Below are 21092 nucleotides of genomic sequence, written 5' to 3'. Positions count from 1 at the left end.
AAATCTTGTTTTACACTGTAAGAAATGGCGAGGGTGCTGTTTTGGTTTAGGGGTGTGTAGCAGCTTCTGGAGTGGGCGAACTTGTATTTATTGAATCGACAATGGACAAGTATGGTTAACTAAACATCATGACGCGCAATTTGAACCAAAATGTAGAAGAACTTGGCTTAGCTACGAAATTTTGGTTGCAACAACATAACGTTTCGAAGCATACTGCATAGATTGTAAGGTTTTGGCTCCTATATAATGCCCAGATCTGGATTTTGACGTAAAAATTCTGGTTTGTTCACTCTATGTATAGACTAATATGTTCTACAAACAGTTTCGCCAATATTTCGATAGCTTTTTACATAATTTACCTAGAATTTTCCTTTTATCGATACCAATTTCTTTGCCCTTGTTTTTCATTCTTGAAATAATTTACTTTTTAACGACAGTTGTGACAATTGCTCTGTTCCTTTACGTGCCTGAGGTTACCATTTCTTACCATTTTTAACCTGTTAAGTGTTCCCTTACTTTTAATAGCATACAATTCATATGATAGCAGTTTACCACTTTTACCATTTCTGCCACTGTTACCATTTTTAAAAGTAAAGCAACATACCAAATATTTATTAAAAATAGGAGAAAACTTCAAACAAATTCAAAAAAACTAACGGTATTATTGCAACATACAAAGTGAACGCAGACTTTTTGGGGCTCTAATTTAGCAGTTGTAACACTTTTTTACCGTTATCTTCGCAATAATAATAAAATATTTTCTGGAATTTTTCTTTTTATTCTGGTACTAAAGAGTGTCAATAACTTATTTATGAAAGAAAAACTGATCTCATTTACCAATTTATTAAAGTTTTAGCATCATTTTTGAAAACTAGTAAGGTGAACGCAGACTTTATGGGCTATGTGTATCTGAATTTTTCCCCATTCTCATTGCAAGGCATTTTTAAGGATTTCTATACTGTAGATGTTATGACTTCTTATATTTGTTTCCAAAATACTCCATAAATTGCCCATAGGATTCAAATCCGTGGATCGGGGAGGCATTTGAATCACTTTTGGATAGTTATATTGCATCCATTCTCGAAAAATTAGTGATTTGTGCTTGTTGTCATGTCTTGATTGGAATGTTGTCCCAAATCCCATTTTTTTAGCGCTACATTTCAAATTATCCTTCAGAATGTTTAAATAATATATCTCATCCTTATTTCCTTTGATAAAAGCAAGATTTCCGTACAGCAAATACGGTCTTTGACCCTAAACACACAATTCCAACCGTAAAGCACAGAGGAGACTCTGTTATTCCATGGGGTTTTATGAGTGTTTCCGGTGTGGGGAACATTCTGAAAGGATAATTTGAAATTTAGGCGCTGAAAAAATGGAATTGGGACAACATTCCAATTTTATCAATATATGAGCCCGAGCACAAATCACATATTTTTCCAAAATGGATGCTATGTAACTGTCCAAAAGTGATTCAAACACCTCCCCGATCCCCGGATTTGAATCCTATAGATAATTTATGGAGTATTTTGGAGACAAATACATACATATGTATAACAAATAATATTTAAAAACTTTTTTGACAGTTTACATTACAAAAAAAGTTGCTTTGTTGTAGCAATTCGCCGATGCATCTACCTTCCTTATTGTACCATGATATAAACGTACCATGGTACAATCATACAGGTAGCATTATCATGCCAGCTGATGGTAACATAATGTGTCAATTGCATTGAATTGATGTCAAATTTTGACATCTTATGTTGCCAACAATTGTCGATGCGGCTACCTGTGTATTTGTACCATGAAACGTACGTATATTCAATCCATATAACCCTTCAAACAGACAACAACACGCTCCATCTGTAGAACCCAATTATTTTGCAACTGGAAAAATCAATCTATAGAACACTTAGTTTTGCAAAGATTCGTTTTTTGCTCAGATTCTATTTATTCGTGTTCCGTTGAGTTTGTTGTGCTGGCCGTCGCTTATTATTGTGTTATTTTTTTTATTGTAATTCACGGAAAAATTGATTGTTACTACCAAAAAAAAGAAGGAATCCAATTTAAAGCCTTGTTATGGACTATACTATCGTGGATTTTTATGGACCACAGAAATCTAGATGTGGTTATTGCAAGGGTGTCGAATGTTCTGTGGGAGATGGTAAGTTCGTAAGTTTAATTGCGTAGTGTTCCCTTCGTGAAAGGGAAGTATAGAAAGGGAAAAACACGGAATGAATGTTCATTCTGATTGGCCTTCTATACGTTTTTTCGTTTTTTGCAATTTTCTTTTCATAATTTTAAACAATTTAATTCACTTTTGTTTAATTATATTACAGAGGACTTTTTTATAACAGAAAATCTGAGCCACAAACGTATGACGATAGATAGCATTTGTTGTTGTTGTTGTATTCTTGGCTACCCAGCAAAATGTTCGATGCCAAAGATTCCATTCAATCATGGGTTGGCATGTCATCTCTTTAGCATCTTCATCGATGAATTTTATATGAGCGTGGACCCCAAAAGATGCTATTCATTTTTGGATCCAAAGCATGTCATTTACACCAATGCTTTGGCATGTCATTTTCACCAATGTTTTGGCATGTCATTTTCACCAACCCTTTGCAATGACATTATCATTACGACGAGAGTTTTAACAACGTTGGTTGTGATTTCGAGTCTCCGACAACATCAAGCCAATTGTAAATAATTAATCGTATATATTTAAAAAAAAAGTTTTATAAATAAAACCACAAAATGCATGGTTCAAACGCTGATGAAAAGATCGGATCTTTCACGACTTCTTTTGCATGGGTTCAAAAGCTGATGAAAAGATCGGATCTTTCACGACTTCCTTTGCATTGATACAAATGATAATGAAAAGATCGGACCTTTCACGACTTCGTTTGAACCAATTCAAAAGATGCCATGAAATCACGTCATCGCATGGAACCCCTTCCCTCAAATTTTGCTGGGTAATTCATCTTCTGTGTTGGCTTTTTGTAGTGAGCGACGCCACCACTACTAAAAGTAGAATAAAGATGTGTGCAAAAACAGGTGCTTGATGCATTGTAATGCAGATAATCGAACCATATTGGGGGATAGTCTCTATAAAACATATACATAAATGACCGACCTTAAGGTTTTTTCCCTGTATTTAACACATTGTCAGTGGTTAATCATCATTTCCTTACATCTTTCCAGCGGAAGGGAAGTTTAGTGGCAAGTCTTTGTTTCATTTGTTGTAAATAATACACCTACGAAACAAGTTAATTTAGTGCACTGTTGGGCAGAAATGCTCGGCCTCATACCTACACAAAAGTGTAAAAAATACATGAGTCTCTCGCAATTTGCCCACCATTGATTTAGTGCTAGCTGTGTATTGTGTTGCACTTGAAAGTATCTACAATGTGACTAATGGAAAAAGTTCTTTGTATGGTATTAGATGAGACTGCCTGCCTCTCTATGAGTTCATTCTACGTGTTGTTAGGTACCTTGAGAATGACGTGTTTTGTTGCTGCCCATCTATTGCAAAAGAAAACAAAAATTTGCTGTTATATTTTTGTATTTTTTTTTCTAAAAATACCCCAAAAGTGAATGCATCGTTTCCATCAAAACAAAATCTAAATTCAATGAACTCAAGATAGCTGTGTACGTCAATATTAAGAAGACGACCTAAATTGTTTTTATTTATTTAAATAATGTCAATACTTCCTTTATATAATTTGTAATTATTGGATGATTTTTGCAAAGACATTGTATGAGAGTGAAATTCGCACATTGACACAATACGTAATCGCATGCATTTCGTGAAAGGTTTTTGAGTTCAGACAGTCCAGTCATATCGCTTTAGACAGGTTCATTGTATAAATCTTTTATCAAAATCTGAAGGAGTTTTTCGGCAAAAGTTGAATACTCCACATGGATTCAGAATCTCAATATTAGATGCCTTTTGTTCAGATGCATATCATTGGTCCACTTGATATGAATGAGGAGCCCAACATAACTAAATTTTTCCATGTTAAATCCATAGACGCTTTTCCCAACATATAATTTTTACTCATTTTAACAAATGGTTTACACCGTTATTTATTAACCGTTTCCGCTGTAAAAAAAATATGTAAATGGATTAGAAAATAATATTTAAATAATCAAAAAATAAAACATGTTTAATGTGTTGTATTTGTTTTTTTAAAGCAAATTCCGCAAACATACTCATAATTCCCATAAGATGAGACGCACCAAAACAGAATGAAAACAAAAACAAAAAATTTTTTGTGTTATAAATCATAGCCGGTTTTTTTTTTTTGTTTTCATTGGACAAATCTATTTTAAAGGCACCAGTTCTGGCACATCAACTATTTATTAATTGTAGTTTTTTTCAAAAGTAGTTACCAAACATAAATAATGTAGATATTTATTTGTAAGCTCTCTAAGATTGTAAAGAATATAGAAGAGGAAATCTGCTAAGATTGCTGTTGTTAACAAATTTTATGTAAATAAGCCAATGTCAAGGCCAAACAAATCTTTTTGTAGTTTAAACGTAAAGCAAGTGAGAGAGGTATAGAGAGAAAAAAGTTCAAACTACATATTTTAAGATAAACCCAAACAGAAAATGGGCAAAATATCGTTTTGATTTAATTTATTTTTCCTTGTGTTAGCAGTAAATAATGATTAAATAAAAACGAATCATTGCTGTACTGTAAATACGTTTTGCCTAATTTTATTTTTATAATTTTAAACACGTGCCTTAAACAACAGCTTGGTGTATTGACATAAATTAGAGGCACAAAAATACATTTTATCAATTATATTTTTAATAAATACTGAACAGAACATTTAATATATGAGATTTTTGAACTTACCGTTAATTCATGTCTTCACAAACAAGAATTGTGGGATCGTGTTGAGTTTGATTGTTATGTGACTGTTCCATGCCATGTATCGGATTGCCTGGAACCCAAGAATATTGATTTAAGTGCAAAATAAAATACAGCGGTGGTGAAAATAACTAATTTTTGATCCCACTAATGTATGTGCGAATATCAGATTTAGGAGCAAACCAAGAACTAATAGTTAACAGCAAATTATCTCCAGATTTTTTGAATTTGTTTGCCTTATATTGTCCTAAAAAGGCACATATGAGAAGTCATTACTTCCCGAGATGTATGCCATTAAAATAAACAATTGGGGAAATATACAGGGTTATCATGAATATTACCCTCGGAATTTTCCGCACGGAAAATAATTTTAAAAAGTAAAATTATTTTAAAATTAATAATTTAAGATTTTGAAAACTACTAAAATCATTTAATTATGGAATATTCTTACCGAATCGACAAAAATATTCCCTTTTCGGACATAAATATGAAAATAAAAAATTATTAATTTGAAAATGTTGCCTTTTTAGGCGAAGATCATTTTTTTTAGTATTAATTATACCCTATACCACAATGTGGAAAAGGGTATAATAAGTTTGTTTTCCCAAAAATTCATGTAACGCCGCGAAATATTCGTCGTAGACCCCTCATGTGGTATACCAAACTTCATATCTCGACGAGATAAAGCGATTTAGCGATGTGTGTCCGTCCGTCCGTCCGTCCGTCTGTCCGTCCATTAAAAATTGTAATCAAGCTAGAGGCCGCAATTATGGACCGATTGTCACGAAATTTAGTATGGAGGTCGGGTTTGGACCAGAATAGAACTGATTAGTTTTTGGCGATGATCGTGAAATGTTAAAGGGATGAAATGGACCAAAAACAAAATTTTTGCTCGATTTTGTAGCCGCTCTGTAGGTCGCAATAATAGTCCGATCGGCGCGAAATTTTAAACGTAGTTTTGGTTTGAGATGAAGAAGTAGCGTGCAAGTCAACGGTATGATCGGATAATATTTAGCGGGTTAAATTGATCAAAACTTTTGTGTGAAAATTGGTAAAATTTCTAATGCACATCTTATAACTTTATCCCAAGAAGACGCGTTTAGTGGTATAGGGTATCACATGGTCGGCCCCGTCCGACTATAGTCTGTTCTTACTTGTTTTTTTTTAATTTATTAATCGAGCTTTATGATCTACTATAATTCAAGTGAAAAAGGAAAGTGAAAGTTTACCGAAGGCGAAACATGCATGTCACATAGTGGTGGGTTCGAATCGTCGGCTTTCCTTTTTCACTTGCATTATAGTTCATAAAGCTCGATTAATAAATTAGAAAAAAAATTAATAGGAGGGTTGGCGTTTTTTTTGTTTGGGATGACGACTTCTATTTTGTTTTTCAAAATAGTCAGGCTTAATCCCATAGTCGTTGTTTTAATATTTTATTAAAACAAATTTAATTTATTAGTGGGAAAAAATTGGCGATGTTTACCAAGGGGTAAGGCAGGGAAGACTATAGTTTCAGATCTCGCCACAGATCTTCATCAGTTCCCTTATTTCTTGTTTTTCAACAAGAAACTTTTTATACCCAAGTGTCAATTGCTAGCTCAAATAGATACGTGCGCAAAGAAACACTCTGATCGAGAATTTCTTTGGCACTACCTAAACTCTAGCAACTTCACTTGCAAACAAAACCAAATTTTTCCCACTGCTATGCGTTCGTCAATTCTCGACGAAAAAGCACATAACTAATTTGTTGGTATTGCATACTACAGCAATAAACAACATTTTGACGGTGCCCGGTCTCACAATTAGGAGGGTTGGCGTTTTTTGTTTGGGATGACGTCTTCTATTTTGTTTTTCAATACTAAAAAAAAATTTTAAATTGGGGAAAGTGAAAATAAGAAAATTTTGGACATAAGTAGGGTGTAGGGGCGACCTCGCAATTTTTCTGAAATTTTTATTACAGATTGGGGGTTTTTACTGAACACAAGAACATATTTCTTTTATCTCGGAGAAGTCTATACATTCCCAGATATGGGCCTTTAAAGTACAAAAAGCTATGTATGCGAGAATTCCGACTACTTCAAAGGTTATTTTCGTACCTAAAAATTCAATAACGAAGTCCGTTCTATTGCAATTCTAAATTACTCTCACAGGAGTATCAGATTCCCGAGAACTTCCAGGACACATTTGGTCTTTTCCACAACCTCCAAGAGTCTACTATTTTAGAAATTTTGAAATGTTTTTAAAGTTTTTTTTTTGTACGGGAACACACATTTTATGTGTAGTCAATATTGAGCCAGGTTTCCGCGCTGACTGACCATAAGTTCCTAACAGCTTTAGTTGCAGTTTCTGAGGAAAAAAATACTGCGAATTGCACCTCCGTTAGAGGTAATGTTTGCACCTGAGAATGTGCCTAATTCTCACCCCCACTGGTCACTTAATTTCATTGCGAGCTGTTGTCCGCAGCCTACAACATTCATGCAAACAGTGTTTCGTTCCAACCGGCAGAATTCCTCTTATGAGAACAAACTTCTCATCCAGGGCATTCAGATTGGCACAACTATGCTACCAACTTCACGCCGAAACCCCAAATTATGGGAGAATTGAGCAGCTGTGTGCCAGGATAGACGTGCTTGTTCTTGAGCACAGGCATTTCCAACGGTTGGATCATCTGAAGTACTAAGTCAAGTACAGAGTTAAATAAAAATCCTCATGCTATGGCCTTCGATCGATAACGTCCAGTGTTCTGAAGCCAAAAAAGTATGCTATTGAATTTCCATCTTTGCAGAACGGGATCAAGCGGTCCGTTATCCGGAGATGCAAGAGTTTCAAAAGAGATCTGCAACATATTACCAACATATTACCTTTACATCAAGTGAGGTTAAAACTTATGGCATTTCAATGCTCATTTTAAAAAAGCTTGCTGCAACAGGCTTGACCTATCTGACTAGAGTTATCAATTAGGCGACCAAAGCATTCGATACGTCGATCATTCAACCTTCCAAAAGATGTCACCCATTTGAATGATAATTTCCTTAATGGTAGGAAAGCTTTCGCCGAAGCTAAAGGTCCAAATATGGCATAATCGAACATGGAAAGGACGTTCCGGGACATCATCACTGCTGCAGCCGCTCGCCATATCCCTCTGCTGGTCGAATACCCGAAGTAAGACCAAATTTCCCAGCAGAGGCGACGAGATTAGCAAATGAGCGTGATGAGCTTCGTCGTATCAACCCCAATGACCCCAGAGTCAGGGAGCTAACACTGGAAGTTAACAAGGCTGGTCGGCGAGCATAAGCGGGCCAAATGGTTAAATCATCTGAAGAGCTGCAACATTGGAGCCGGTATAGGTGAATTGTGGGCAACGGTTAAGTCACTCTCGAACCCTGGAAGAAGGGAAGATAGGACCTCAGTCACGTTTGGCGACGTTACGTTGACTGACCCGAAGAGGTGCGCAAGTAATTTCAATCGACAGTTTGTCGAGCATCCCGAGAGTGACAGGGCGAAGAGAAGAGTATTACGTCGCATCAGATCTCTTTCTGCCGAGGATGAAACACCACAATTTACAATGGATGATGTTGCCAATGCCATCAGGAACGCTAAATCATCTAAAGCGTTGGCCCCTGACGGAATCTCCATGGTAGTGTTGAAGCAGCTGGATGAGCCGGGAGTCGAGTATCTCACCAAAGTCTTTAACTTGTCGCTAGCCACCCTCGTTGTTCCCGAAGTCTGGAAAATGGGCAGTGTGGTCCCACTACGGAAGCCAGGCAAGGATGCCAGCATAAGTGAATCGTACAGACCGATTTCGCTTTTATCGCCCGTAGCAAAGACACTTGAGGACTTGCTCCTCCCCAGTATCAGAAATAGCTATCAAGTTGCCGATCATCAGCATGGATTCCGTAAGCAGCACAGCACGACGACAGCGCTGCACGCCATTACCACATATATCTGTAAAGGACTCAACCAGAGACGGCCGTGCGATAGAACAGTGATGGTGGAGCTTGACTTATCAATAGCCTTTGATACAGTCAGGCACTCCACGCTGTTTGAGGACATTGAGTAGACAACCCTCCGGCCAAGCTTGAAACGTTGGATAGTCAACTATATGTGTGCACGCCAGTCGTACGTGAAATTCAGGAATAAGAAGTCCAAACCCCGTAGAGTGAAACAGGGAGTTCCCCAAGGTGGGTGATATCTCCGGAACTGTTTAACCTCTACCTCTCCTGTATTCCACCCCCTCCAGACGGCATTGAGATCGTGACGTTATGCGGATGATTGCACGATCCTGGCGTCGGGTACCTATCCTGATGACATCTGTGAGAGACTGAAGAACTATTTAACCGATCTTACCACCTTTTTCCATTCGAGGAATATGCAGATTTCCGCCACAAAATCTACAGCCACTCTGGACACATGGACAGCGCAGTTTGGACGTGAGTTGAATGTCGTGGTCGACGGTAGCAGAATTCCGACCACAAACTGCCCTAAAATTTTAGGGGTCACATTCTGCGACAAGTTGAAAAGTAGGAACAAGGTCCTCAAGTCCCTTGCCGGGAGCAGTTGGGTTGCAGATAAAGAAACCTTGTTGGCCACGTATAACGCGATAGGTCGGTCTGTGGTAAGCTATGCGGCTCCAGTCTGGTCCCCGAGATTGTGTGATACGAACTGGAAAAAGATTCAAACTTCCCAGAATACCGCCATGAGAACAGCGACAGGTTGCCTCCTCAAATCTTCAGTGGACCATCTACATGAGGAGGCAAAAATTCTTCCTGTAAAGCAACACAATGAGATGCTTTCGTTGCAGTACCTGCTTGGATGTTATCGTGTGAGCCATCCCAATCACCATCTTGTGGGTAGGCCCGGCCCATTCAGGGAGATCAGGAAGGATATCCATGCTCTAGAGGGAGAGGTCCAACGATACAGGAGAGAACCCCCAGATCAACAAGCAGGATTGAATAGCATTCACACGGACGCAGTTGCCAAGGCCTTAAGCAATTATAGTGTGAATAAAGTACTCGGAGTACATCCTCCATCTATCGCAGCTGAGGAGCGTCAGCTGCCACGACAAACCAGAGTAGTTTTGGCTCAACTACGCTCGCGATATTGCAGTCGCCTAAATTCGTATTGGGCGGAAATCGATCGCGCCGTGCAAGACATTTGCCCAGTATGCGGCATGGGCTCGCACGACACCCCAACACCTTTTTAACTGCCCCGCCAAAATTACCCATCTAACTCCAGTGGATATGTGGTTACATCCCATCGAAGCAGCCATTTTTCTGTAACTGGAGATAGACCCAGAGCCAGATTGAACAGAGGAACGAACATATAAACATAATAAAAACGCTGTTACAACAACAACCAACTCACTTCCTCTACGAGAGAAATCAACACATAGCTTGATATTTTCGTCGCCTATGGGGGCAGATAATCTCCGTCTCTTTTCTTCTCACGGCAACCACATTAACAAGAAGGTAAAATCCAGGAAAAAAAAGTTCTAAAAGCATTAGCTGACCAATAATAAGGAGACACTGATAGCCACATATAAGGCCAATGGTCGATCTGTCTTTAATTATGCCGCCCCTTCCTGAGTGGCAACAATGCTGAATCCTATAAACGTCAACAAATATTGATTGATTAAAAATAAATTGCGTTCAGATGACAAATGTGGATAATCTACACCAGGATGCTTTCAGTCAGGCAACATACTACATAGCTGACTAAGAATTCCTTCTGGCATGTTATCAGCCGAGTCATCCTAACCATTACGTTGTAATGGAAGACCACGAGATGCTCGTCCATATACCAAAAAGTATAAACACGTGTTCCCTCTTTATTTTCGTCTGCCATGGTTGCACGAAATATTTTGAACACCAGTGAACTAGACGCATTGGTAATGCCGTTGGGTGCTATCGTAAGGACATACAACACCTCGAAAGCGAAATCATTTCATTCAGGACCAACTAAGGCCCGTTTACAGTAGCATTCTCAACTCCCACAGAGAACGTATTGTTGACGGTGGTCTAAACAGGTGCCCCTCAAATTTTCACAATTGTATAATTGAGAGCTTGCTATGTATAGTTGAAAATGTTTCCAGTAATATTTAGAAAGTAGAAAAATCGAATGTGTTCTAATTGCTTTATAAATATTTATGTTTATGGTCCTATGCACTATTACCGCTATATTAAGTTAATTTCCCAATGCATGTATAATTTGGTTTGAATGACGTTCTGTGTATTGAATGTTTATAAATTGAAACTATAAATAACTACATGTACATAAATTGGGCTATGTTAAAAGTGAGTGGCCTTCATGCACAAAAACAGTTTTGCATTAATATTAATAATATGTGTATCTATTTAATAGGTCAGGTATTAGTGTTAGATTAGGTTTGGGGATGTGAAAAAACTGATTACATCACTACCAAAACTACTGCCTTCCTGATCGCGAAGAGCTCATCATCATTCACAAGGATCAACTTGTATTTTTGTTGAGCCCTCTCTGGGATTTGACGATAGGTGAAGATAGGTTGGATCTAGTGGTGGAGTTCTAACGCTAGGTGTCGCTAGAGGGGTCCCTCCCCTGCCTTAATAACGAAGTCGAAACTATATTGTATTGCTCTGATATGTTCTGAAAAATATTCTAAACAATTTTCAATTTTTTTTCAGGCATGCACGCTTACATCATGACTCCTCGGGATTATCAGGATTTAATTGATCGTGGCTGGCGTCGCAGTGGCCACTATTGTTATAAACAAGACAATACAACAACGTGTTGTCCCCATTATACCATCAAGTAAATGCACATTTGATTTTGCACCAATCATACAACAAATTAATTTCTACACTATCTTTTTTTTCTTTGCAGATGTGATGTATCGGAATTTAAGTTATCCAAATCTCATAAGAAAATTATAAAACGTATGAATCGTTTTCTGCGCGATGGTAAAAGGGATAAAAATGAAGAGGGGCAATCTACACCAAATACAAATGGTAATGCCATGGGGGATGGACATGGTGGCAGCAATGAAACCATGGGTTGTGGTATACGTGAAGAAGTACAAGCGCCAAATGTTCCTCTGAAAGATATCAATTTGGAACAATTTGCAAAAGCCAATGAGGACAAGAATTCCGATAACATTGCCGCAGCAAAAGAGAAAACACCAAATTTGGATGTACAAAAGCCGAATAAAAAATCAGCAGAAGATGATACTCCAAATAACAGTAGGAAATGTATGGCTGACATTACGATATTTTGAAATTTGATTTAATTTTTTACATAATTTTTTTTAGCTGATAGTGATGGTTCTAAACCGCCCTGCAAGAAGGCCAAACAAATGCGTTTGGAACGCAAATTGGCCAAACAAGCCGCCAAGGGCTTACCAGCTGTGATTGAAAAGAAACCTCCCAAGAATCAAGAGAAATCCCTAAAAGAATTTCTCAATGAGGCAAAACCCGATGACAAACATAAACTTAGGGTAAGTATTTTGTGATTTATGTGTGTTTTGTATGTGTGTATGATAGCTTGCAACATTTTTAGGTAGAAAGGATGTTTTGTAGATTTTAGACACATTCTTTTTCTGTTTTGTTTTGTTTTGCAATGTAACTCCTCAAAACAACTATGTATTCCATTTCACCTTTTTACAGATTGTTCTAGTACCTTCCAGTTCAAATATTTACACGGATACCACATTTGCTTTGTATTGTAAATATCAACTAACCATACACAATGATAAGCCAGAACGTCTAGAACCTAAAAAGTTGCAACGCTTCCTATACAAGTCTCCCTTAAAGGTAAACTTGTTATTTGTATTTTAATAAACATTTCCCTTCTTATTACAGTTTGAAATGATTCATGTGAGAAGTGAAGAGTTTACGAAAACTTTACCACAAACATATGCTCTATATAAGAAATATCAAACACGTATACATAATGATCCACCCAATGCTGAATCAGAATATTTGGATTTTTTACAACGGTCACCATTGAAGGTGGCATAAAAATACATTTTTTCTTCTTTGTTTATTTTATTTGTCATTTATATTAATGAATCTGTGTTTCCTTTTTTGTTAATATAGCTTTCCAAACCTTCGGATGGACCTCCCTCCGGATATGGTTCCTTTCATCAACAATACTATTTGGATGATAAACTTATTGCCGTGGCTGTTATTGATATCTTGCCATATTGCGTTAGTTCGGTATATTTCTTTTATGATCCCGATTACAATTTCCTCTCTTTGGGTACCTATAGTTCTTTGAGGTAGGTATGGCTTCAAACATAGACCTTTATTGTACTAACTTTACTTGTACTTTCTCACTCACAGGGAAATTGAATTGGTCCAAGAGTTAAGCAAAACCGTTCCCAACCTTAAGTATTATTATATGGGTTTTTATATACATTCCTGCCAAAAAATGCGTTATAAGGGCAAATTATCTGGCTCGTATTTATTATGTCCCGAGGCATATACCTGGCATCCGTTATCAGATGGTATGTGTGTTTTGTTTAAAATATATTTTTCATTGAAATTTAAGTTTTTGTGTTGTTCTTTCCAGAGATCCGTTTGAAACTTGAAGCCAATAAATATCAACGTTTCAATGAAGATCCAAATGCCGGTGATCCAAATTTGTTTAAAGAAAGTGATATGGATTTAGTATTACTGTTGATAGATCAAAGTACTTATGTGAAATATCGTGAATATAAGCAGGTATGTATAATGCAATGCTTTAATTTTTTTTGTTTGTGCAAAAAAAATGTGTAATGTGTAGTGTTGTTTGCAATATTATAAAAGAGTTGCTTTGGATCACATTTATCGAAAATTGTTGGGAGTAAAAGATACATTTATGGCTACTCCGCCTAGCATGCGAGAAAAAAGATTTATTTCGAGTTATCACACCATTCACCATCTAAAAGCGGATATGTTTTTCTCATAAGCCAGAAATTTGGGATTCAGGACAATGTGCGATGTCACCACAATTAGTAAAACCCACATTTGTGTCGGCTCAAATAAATACTTCGAAGTTGGCTCCTTTTCAGTAGTTCGATTCTGTAACTAATGTCCAAAATCAATGGAACTTTAAACGCAAAATTATGAAATAAAACAGTAAACATATGAAGACCGTAATGTTTTTGTCGGCAAGTCTTAGCGACAGATACATTTTGCTAGCTAACTTACCGAAAATATCGGGTAACAATAACAGTTATTGACCCTTAAAATTTTCCACTTACGGACGATTGTCGGTAATTCTGCCGTTAACTAGTTACAGAATCACCCTGAATCTACATTTACCACATAGTCAGTCCTCTTAATCTTTGTCTTCACGAAATATACCCTGAGAACGAAAGCACGAGACATGTAAATCCTGTATAAAATGTTATAAACTTTTAAAATATCATGTTACCCTACTGTAGTGACACACCTCTTGTGGAGAAATTTGTTTAAATCAAGATACCTTTTACTTTTGAAATTCTTATTAATCAAATATTTTCAATATTTTTTTATTCGAGAATTTTTAAGTTTTGAAATAGCCACAACCGGCATTTGCTTTTGTTAATAAATTTTCATATAAATAAAAATAGTTGAACGCTGTTTTATCTATAAACTCCGAACCATACTACCATACAATTTAGTGAAACTCTTTTTAAAACTCTGCGAACCAAAGTTGTGCTGATATAAATGAACTGTCATCGGTAAAAGTTTAATAACAAAATTACTTTGGTGCACTTAATAACACAGTATGTGTGTTCGTATTTCTGTAAAATTTGGATTTGGTTCAATATCCAGTTTCCGCGGGCTGTATCATAGGCTTTTGCTAGCGACAGGTTGAAATTTTATGGGTCCAACTCTTGATGATTTAGCGTTCCGAATGGAAGTTGCAACACCAACCATCGTAAACTGCTGGAAGAGATAATCAGGGCAATCATCAATATTTCGCTCGGAATTCTTCGCGCGGAAAATAATTTTAAAAACTTAAATTCTTTTAAAATTAATACTTTAAATCGTTAAACTACGAGAATCCCTTAATTATGGAATATTCTTGCCGAATGGACAAAATTGTTCCCTTATTGGACATTAATATGGAAATAAACAGGTATCAGTCGGCTTTGCCGACAGAGATATACCCTCAGCTGTGTGGATTGAAATACTTTTTTTTTACAAAAACAAAAATTATGTATTTATTAGGGGATTTCAAAATTTTGGGCATATGAACCGACACAAACATGGATAGGATTAAACCTCAAAAATTTGCGGAGATATCTACAGATAGGGCTCTTTTACCTTACTAGCCTACGAAAAACATAATATCGCTGTAAACAGGGCCGCTTGGAAACCCTTCGGTAAAAATGTCCAAAGGATCCTCGAACAGACCGTTAACCACACAAAAATGTTGAACATTTGTGTGGGTGGTACTAAAATTTGAACATAAACTAAGTTTCGACAATATTTAGAGATCCAAAGTCTGGGTCAAATCGGTTGCTATGTCTATGACATATCGCGCGTACCATTTTAGCGAACATTTTCGAACTTTTGTGGGGGGTACCGGATCCGGTCGAGAGTTATCTTGCGCTCCAACTCCAACTTTTCAGGCTAATTTCTCAGGAAGTATGGACTTGCCCCTGATGAAACTTGTACCGTCGTATGGGGGGGCAGTGAATACAAGTTGCTACAACAAAAATCAAAGAGATTCGAGAACAGGCCCTAAACTGAACTTTTCCGACATTTGTTGTGGGAGGTACCCGAAGGAGTGGACCGACTGAGTCCAGATTGGAACCTCATCTAAGTCTGGTAGAAATTTCACGATGTGCAAAGTATGGAACAAATCGGTTACTTCCTTCAAGAGTTATCGTGCGCACAACTTTTCAGAACATTTTGGAACTTTTGTGGGGGAGCTACCGGAAGGAGTGGACCGATATAGCTCATCTTCGAACTTGAACTTAGTTTGGACAAAATATTACGAAAATTTGAAACGAATCGGTTCATCCGTTCAAGAGTTATCGTGCGCAACAGCCAGCCAGACAGACATGACTAAATCAACTCCAAACTGTCTGAAACACATTTCGTCCAAATATTCTTGGGGTCTAAAACCATTATTTCGATGAGGCATAAATGCTGAGATTATAAAAATTTTGGAAAAGGAAACAAATTCCACACGGATTTTTATTCAAGGTTGTCCTAATTATATGACGTTATGCTCTTCTATTTGCCCCGCCACTCTGTTGTTGTTGTAACAGTATATTTATTACATATTTGTTTCTAAGTTAGTTTTTCTGTTTAATCTGGCTCTGGGTTTACCTACAGTTCTAGAAATGTGGTTTCTTCCATGGATTTTAGCGACAAAGCTACTGGAGTTAGTTAATTAGGTTTGGCAGGGCAGCTGAAAAGATTCAGTGTGTCGTGCGGGCCTGTACCGCATGGGCACATGTTTTGCTCGGTGTCATCGACCCTAGTCATATAGGAACTTAGACGGCTTGACTATCCCGAGCATAGCTGACCCAAAACTACTCTGGTTTGTCGTGGCAGCTGACGCTCCTCAGCTGCGATAGATGGGGGATGTTCGCTGAGCACCGCATTCACACGATAGTTGTTTATGGCATATGCGACTGCATCTGGTGTCGGAATGCTATTCAAGCGTGCTTAATAGCCTTGCTGATCTAGGGGTTATCACTTGTAACGCTGGACCTTTCTAAAGCATTATTATCTCTGCTGACACGACTGGGTGGGGAGGTCCTATTCCAACCATATGGTGATTGGTATGACTCTCACAGTTACACCCGAGCAAGTACTGCAATTAGAGAATGGCATGTTGTTGTTGTTGTAACAGTGTTTGTTATTATGTTTGTAAGTTCGTTCTTCTATTCAAACTGGCTCTGGGTCTATCTCCAGTTCCAGGAAAGTGGCTGCTTCGATGGGATGTAACCACAGATCCACTGGAGTTCGATGAGTAGGTTTGGCTGGGCAGTTGAAAAGGTGTTTTGTGTCGTGCGGGCCCATGCCACATAATGGGCAGATGTCTTGCACGACACGGTCGATTTCCGCCCAATAACAATTTAGGCGACTGCAATATCCCGAGCGTAGTTGAGCCAAAACTACTCTAGTTTGTCGGGGCAGCTGACGCTCCTCAGTCGCAATAGATGGGGGATGTATTTCGAGGACTTAATTCACACTATAATTGTTTAAGGCCTTGGCAACTGCATCCGTGTGAATACTATTTAAACCTGCTTGATACGCTTGTTGATCTAGGGGTTCTCTCCTGTATCGTTGGACCTCTCCCTCTAGAGCATGGCTATCCTTCCTGATCTGCCTGTATGTGTCGGGCCTACCCAGATGGTGATTGGGATGGCTCCACGGTAACATCCAAGCAGGTACTGCAACGAAAGCATCTCATTGTGTTGCTTTACTGGAAGAATCTTTGCCTCCTCAAGTAGATGGTCCATTGGCAAGTTTGAATCTTTTTCCAATTCGTATCACAAAATCTCAGGGACCAGACTGGCGCCGCATAGCTTACCACAGACCAACCTATCGCGTTATATGCGGTCAACAATGTATCTTTATCTGCACCCCAAGTGCTGCCGGCTAGGGACTTGAGGACCTTGTTCCTTATTTATGGTTTGTCGCTGTGGCGTGCGCGCACTACGTGAAGATAGTGTCGAATGTGACCCCTAGGGGATTTGGACTTCTTATTCCTGAATTCCACGTACGACTGGCGTCCACACATATAGTTGACTATCCAACGTTTCAAGCTTGGCCGGAGGGTGGTCTGCTCAATGTCCTCAAACAACGTGGAGTGCCTGACTGTATCAAAGGCTTTTGATAAGTCAAGCGCCACCATCACTGTTCTATCGCACGCCCGTCTCTGGTTGAGTCCTTTACAGATATATGTGGTAATGGCGTGCAGCGCTGTTGTCGTGCTGTGCTGCTTACGGAATCCATGCTGATGATCGGCAACTTGATAGCTATTTCTGATACTGGGGAGGAGCAAGGCCTCAAGTGTCTTTGCTACGGGCGACAAAAGCGAACTCGGTCTGTGCGATTCACTTTTGCTGGCATCCTTGCCTGGCTTCCGTAGTGGGACCACCCTGCCCACCTTTTCAGACTTCGGGAACAACGAGGGTGGCTAGCGACAAGTTGAAGACTGTTGAGATACTCGACTCCCGGCTCATCCAGCTGCTTCAACATTACCATGGAGATTCCATCAGGGCCCAACGCTTTGGATGATTTAGCGTTCCTGATGGCATTGGCAACATCATCCATTGTAAATTGTGGTGGTTCATCCTCGGCAGGAAGAGATCTGATGCGACGTAATACTCTTCTCTTCGCCCTGTCACTCTCGGGATGCTCGACAAACTGTCGATTGAAACTACTTTCGCACCTCTTCGGGTCAGTCAACGTAACGTCACCAAACGTGACTGAGGTCCTATCTTCCCTTCTTCCAGGGTTCGAGAGTGCCTTAACCGTTGCCCACAATTCACCTATACCGGCTCCAATGTTCCAGCTCTTCAGATGATTTAACCATTTGTTCCGCTTATGCTCGCCGACCAACCTGTTAACTTCCAGTGTCAGCTCCCTGACTCTGGGGTCATTGGGGTTGATACGACGAAGCTCATCACGCTCATTTGCTAATCCCGTAGCCTCTGCTGGTCTTACTTCAGGTATTCGACCAGCAGGGATATGGCAAGCGGCTGCAGCAGTGATGATGTCCCGGAACGTATTTTCCGCTACCCGAACATCAGAAGGATTGGGCAATTCTCTGAAGCGGTGATTGGTGAACTCTCTGAAACTCGGCCAATCAGTTTTTTTATGATTGACCGAACGTGCGGCGTTCAGAGGTGATGAAGTCGGGTGCTCTGCTAAAGGAGACAATTATGGGGAGATGGTCTGACCCAAGTGAAATGACGGGTTGCCAGGTAACGTCATTTGTCAGACCAGGTGACACGATGGTTATGTCAGGCGAACTGTGACACTCTCATCTAATTCTGGTAGGGGCGTCCTCATTGACCGTGCAAAACGTGAGCTATGAATCTGCTCAGCCAGCGCTGTACCTCTCTGGTCGTTTCCGAGGGCCGAATGCCACATCTCATGATGCGCATTAAAATTCCGCAGGACCAGACGATTATGACCTTGCAAGAGCGGGCTAATGTCAGGCCTATAATCAGGGATACAGCTATTTCTCGACGGGATGTATACGTTCTCGGCAGTTCCACACCTGACTGCTACCCCCATACATTCCATGTACGGCAGGCTCAAGCGAGATAGGTCTGTATTGAACAGACTGGTGCAAAAGGAAAGCTAATCCCCCACCTCCACATCTGGTGCGATCCTTTGTAACCATCACAACGTACTGAGCTGCCCATTACGTAGGCATCGCTTACACGTCATGATCCGGAGCATGACGGGTAAAAAGTTGGCATTAAATACCAGCTACAGAATATTCTTCAACAGCAGCTAGTATATTTATATAATACTAGGTTATATCTTTTTAAAGTTATAAGCATTATAATTATTATAAGTTATAAGCGTTATAATGAATGCATCCACGACCATAAGGGAGTCATTACAAACGACCAGGACGTTCTTAATAGACGACGAAAAGGGAGTCTTTATAGACGACCTGAAGGGAGCCTTTATAGACGACCAAAAATATTTGGTCTTAACATATATTGTGTCCAAAACTATTATTTCCATGAAAACGATTTCGATCGTGATTACTGAGACACCTGTAAGACTCCGTAAGGTTAATAAAGGCTCATGATGTTTTTTATTTATTTAATTGTCTTTTAAGATTCTTTTTATTCGCCGGAACAGATTTGGTCATCTATAATCAACATATATTATGTTTAAAAAATATATTATATGTAAAATCTCTATTTAGTGAAAAGAGGATGGTTCAATAAGATTCCTCAAACTTATAGCTTCATCGTTAAGTAATTGTGTTCCCTATTTAGGACCTTTTATTATGTTGATAGTTTTTGCATGTTCGCCACAACTTTATATGCATGCCTACGTTTTTTTCTTGTTCGTTTTTGTTTGCTTTTGTATCGTCTTTTTTTATTCTACACCTTCTTTGTATGGCAAGTTTAGTTGGAATTAAAACACACAATTTCTAATATGAACATACAAAACATTTCACAGAAATCGAATAACTTGTTGGATGCTATAAGGAACAGAATATTTAAGGTAAATTGGTATTGTGTATTAATTCATACAAAAATATTTCGTTTTAAGTTAAATACGATTTAAAGTTAAGGAATTCTTAATACAAAAGCTTATATTATATCTTGCAACAATGTTTAATTGATAAAAACTTGGCTAAGGCCCCTCGTAAAACAATCTTGAAGAATTTGTGGAAAATCGATTGCATACTTTTAGGCTCATTGAGATAAGGGCAAACATGCTTTTGGCAAAATCGTAGCAGCCGCAGTGTTGGGTCTTCTTTTCACATATAGCAATGAGATTTTACTTTTATGCTACCCCTTCCAATGTTGAATAATATACACACAAACAAATATTTTGATTATTGTGGCTACTGTTTTTATTTTCTTTACATGACTTTTGTTTTTATAAAGAATCGTATATTCTCCTGTTGATTTTCTTCTACCGTTTCTTTATCTTTTAAGGTCGCTAAGGCTCATGAACGTGCAGCAATTTTAAAATATGGCCAATTGGTGGGCAAACCATTGGCCCATCGTATGCTCTATGTAAAAATGTAAACAATAACTACAACAACAAAAAAACTTATATATTCATTTGAAATGAATACCAAAACAACTTCATTTATTATTATTATTATTCATATAATATTGTTTAAAAACAAATTAAATATACATGCATTACTTTAAATTTAATTGTTATTGTTAAAACTATTTAAGTTGCATATTTAGTTAAAATGCTTCAAAATTAAATTAATTTAATTAAAAAAAATTAATAAAAAAATCTATTAAACAGAGAATTCAAATGTAGTTTTAGTTAATTAAAGAAGTGAGAGAATTACATCCACATGAAACTCGTTAAAAAGAAGGATATTGGATAAAAACACTCACTCACAAATTGAAATGTTTCATGGCCTCAAGACAAGACAAAAATCCTTTTCAAGCTGAACTATAATAACTCAATTCAAATTGCCTATTAAGATGCCCTTCAAGCCATCTTAAAGACTCCCATCTATAAAAACTCCTTGTAAGTAATATAAAAAGATCTTCAAGTAGTCTATAAATTGTCGTCT

The 21092-nt window shown here is 38.1% G+C and overlaps 1 protein-coding gene across 2 annotated transcripts; it reads left to right on the top strand.

Moving 5' to 3' along the window:
* Positions 1–1883: 1883 nt before the first annotated feature.
* On the top strand, positions 1884–20816 carry Ate1 (arginyltransferase 1). 2 transcript variants are annotated; one of them, XM_073957547.1, is made up of 9 exons: positions 1884–2164; positions 11543–11669; positions 11742–12106; positions 12167–12351; positions 12716–12865; positions 12953–13134; positions 13199–13362; positions 13428–13579; positions 20488–20816. In XM_073957547.1, the coding sequence occupies exons 1-9, from the start codon at positions 2080–2082 to the stop codon at positions 20578–20580; spliced, it is 1503 nt and encodes a 500-aa protein (XP_073813648.1). In that variant the 5' UTR covers positions 1884–2079; the 3' UTR covers positions 20581–20816. The 2 variants fall into 2 exon arrangements, with proteins under 2 accessions (XP_073813648.1, XP_073813649.1); XM_073957548.1 differs by lacking the exon at positions 12716–12865 and adding an exon at positions 12521–12667.
* Positions 20817–21092: the final 276 nt, after the last annotated feature.

Source organism: Musca autumnalis, unplaced genomic scaffold (genome assembly GCF_047663935.1).
Source record: "Musca autumnalis isolate F117 unplaced genomic scaffold, ASM4766393v1 scaffold_5, whole genome shotgun sequence".
Lineage (NCBI taxonomy): Eukaryota > Metazoa > Arthropoda > Insecta > Diptera > Muscidae > Musca > Musca autumnalis.
The sequence above is the reverse complement of the archived record's forward strand: the minus strand, read 5'-3'. Positions and strand labels throughout refer to the sequence as shown.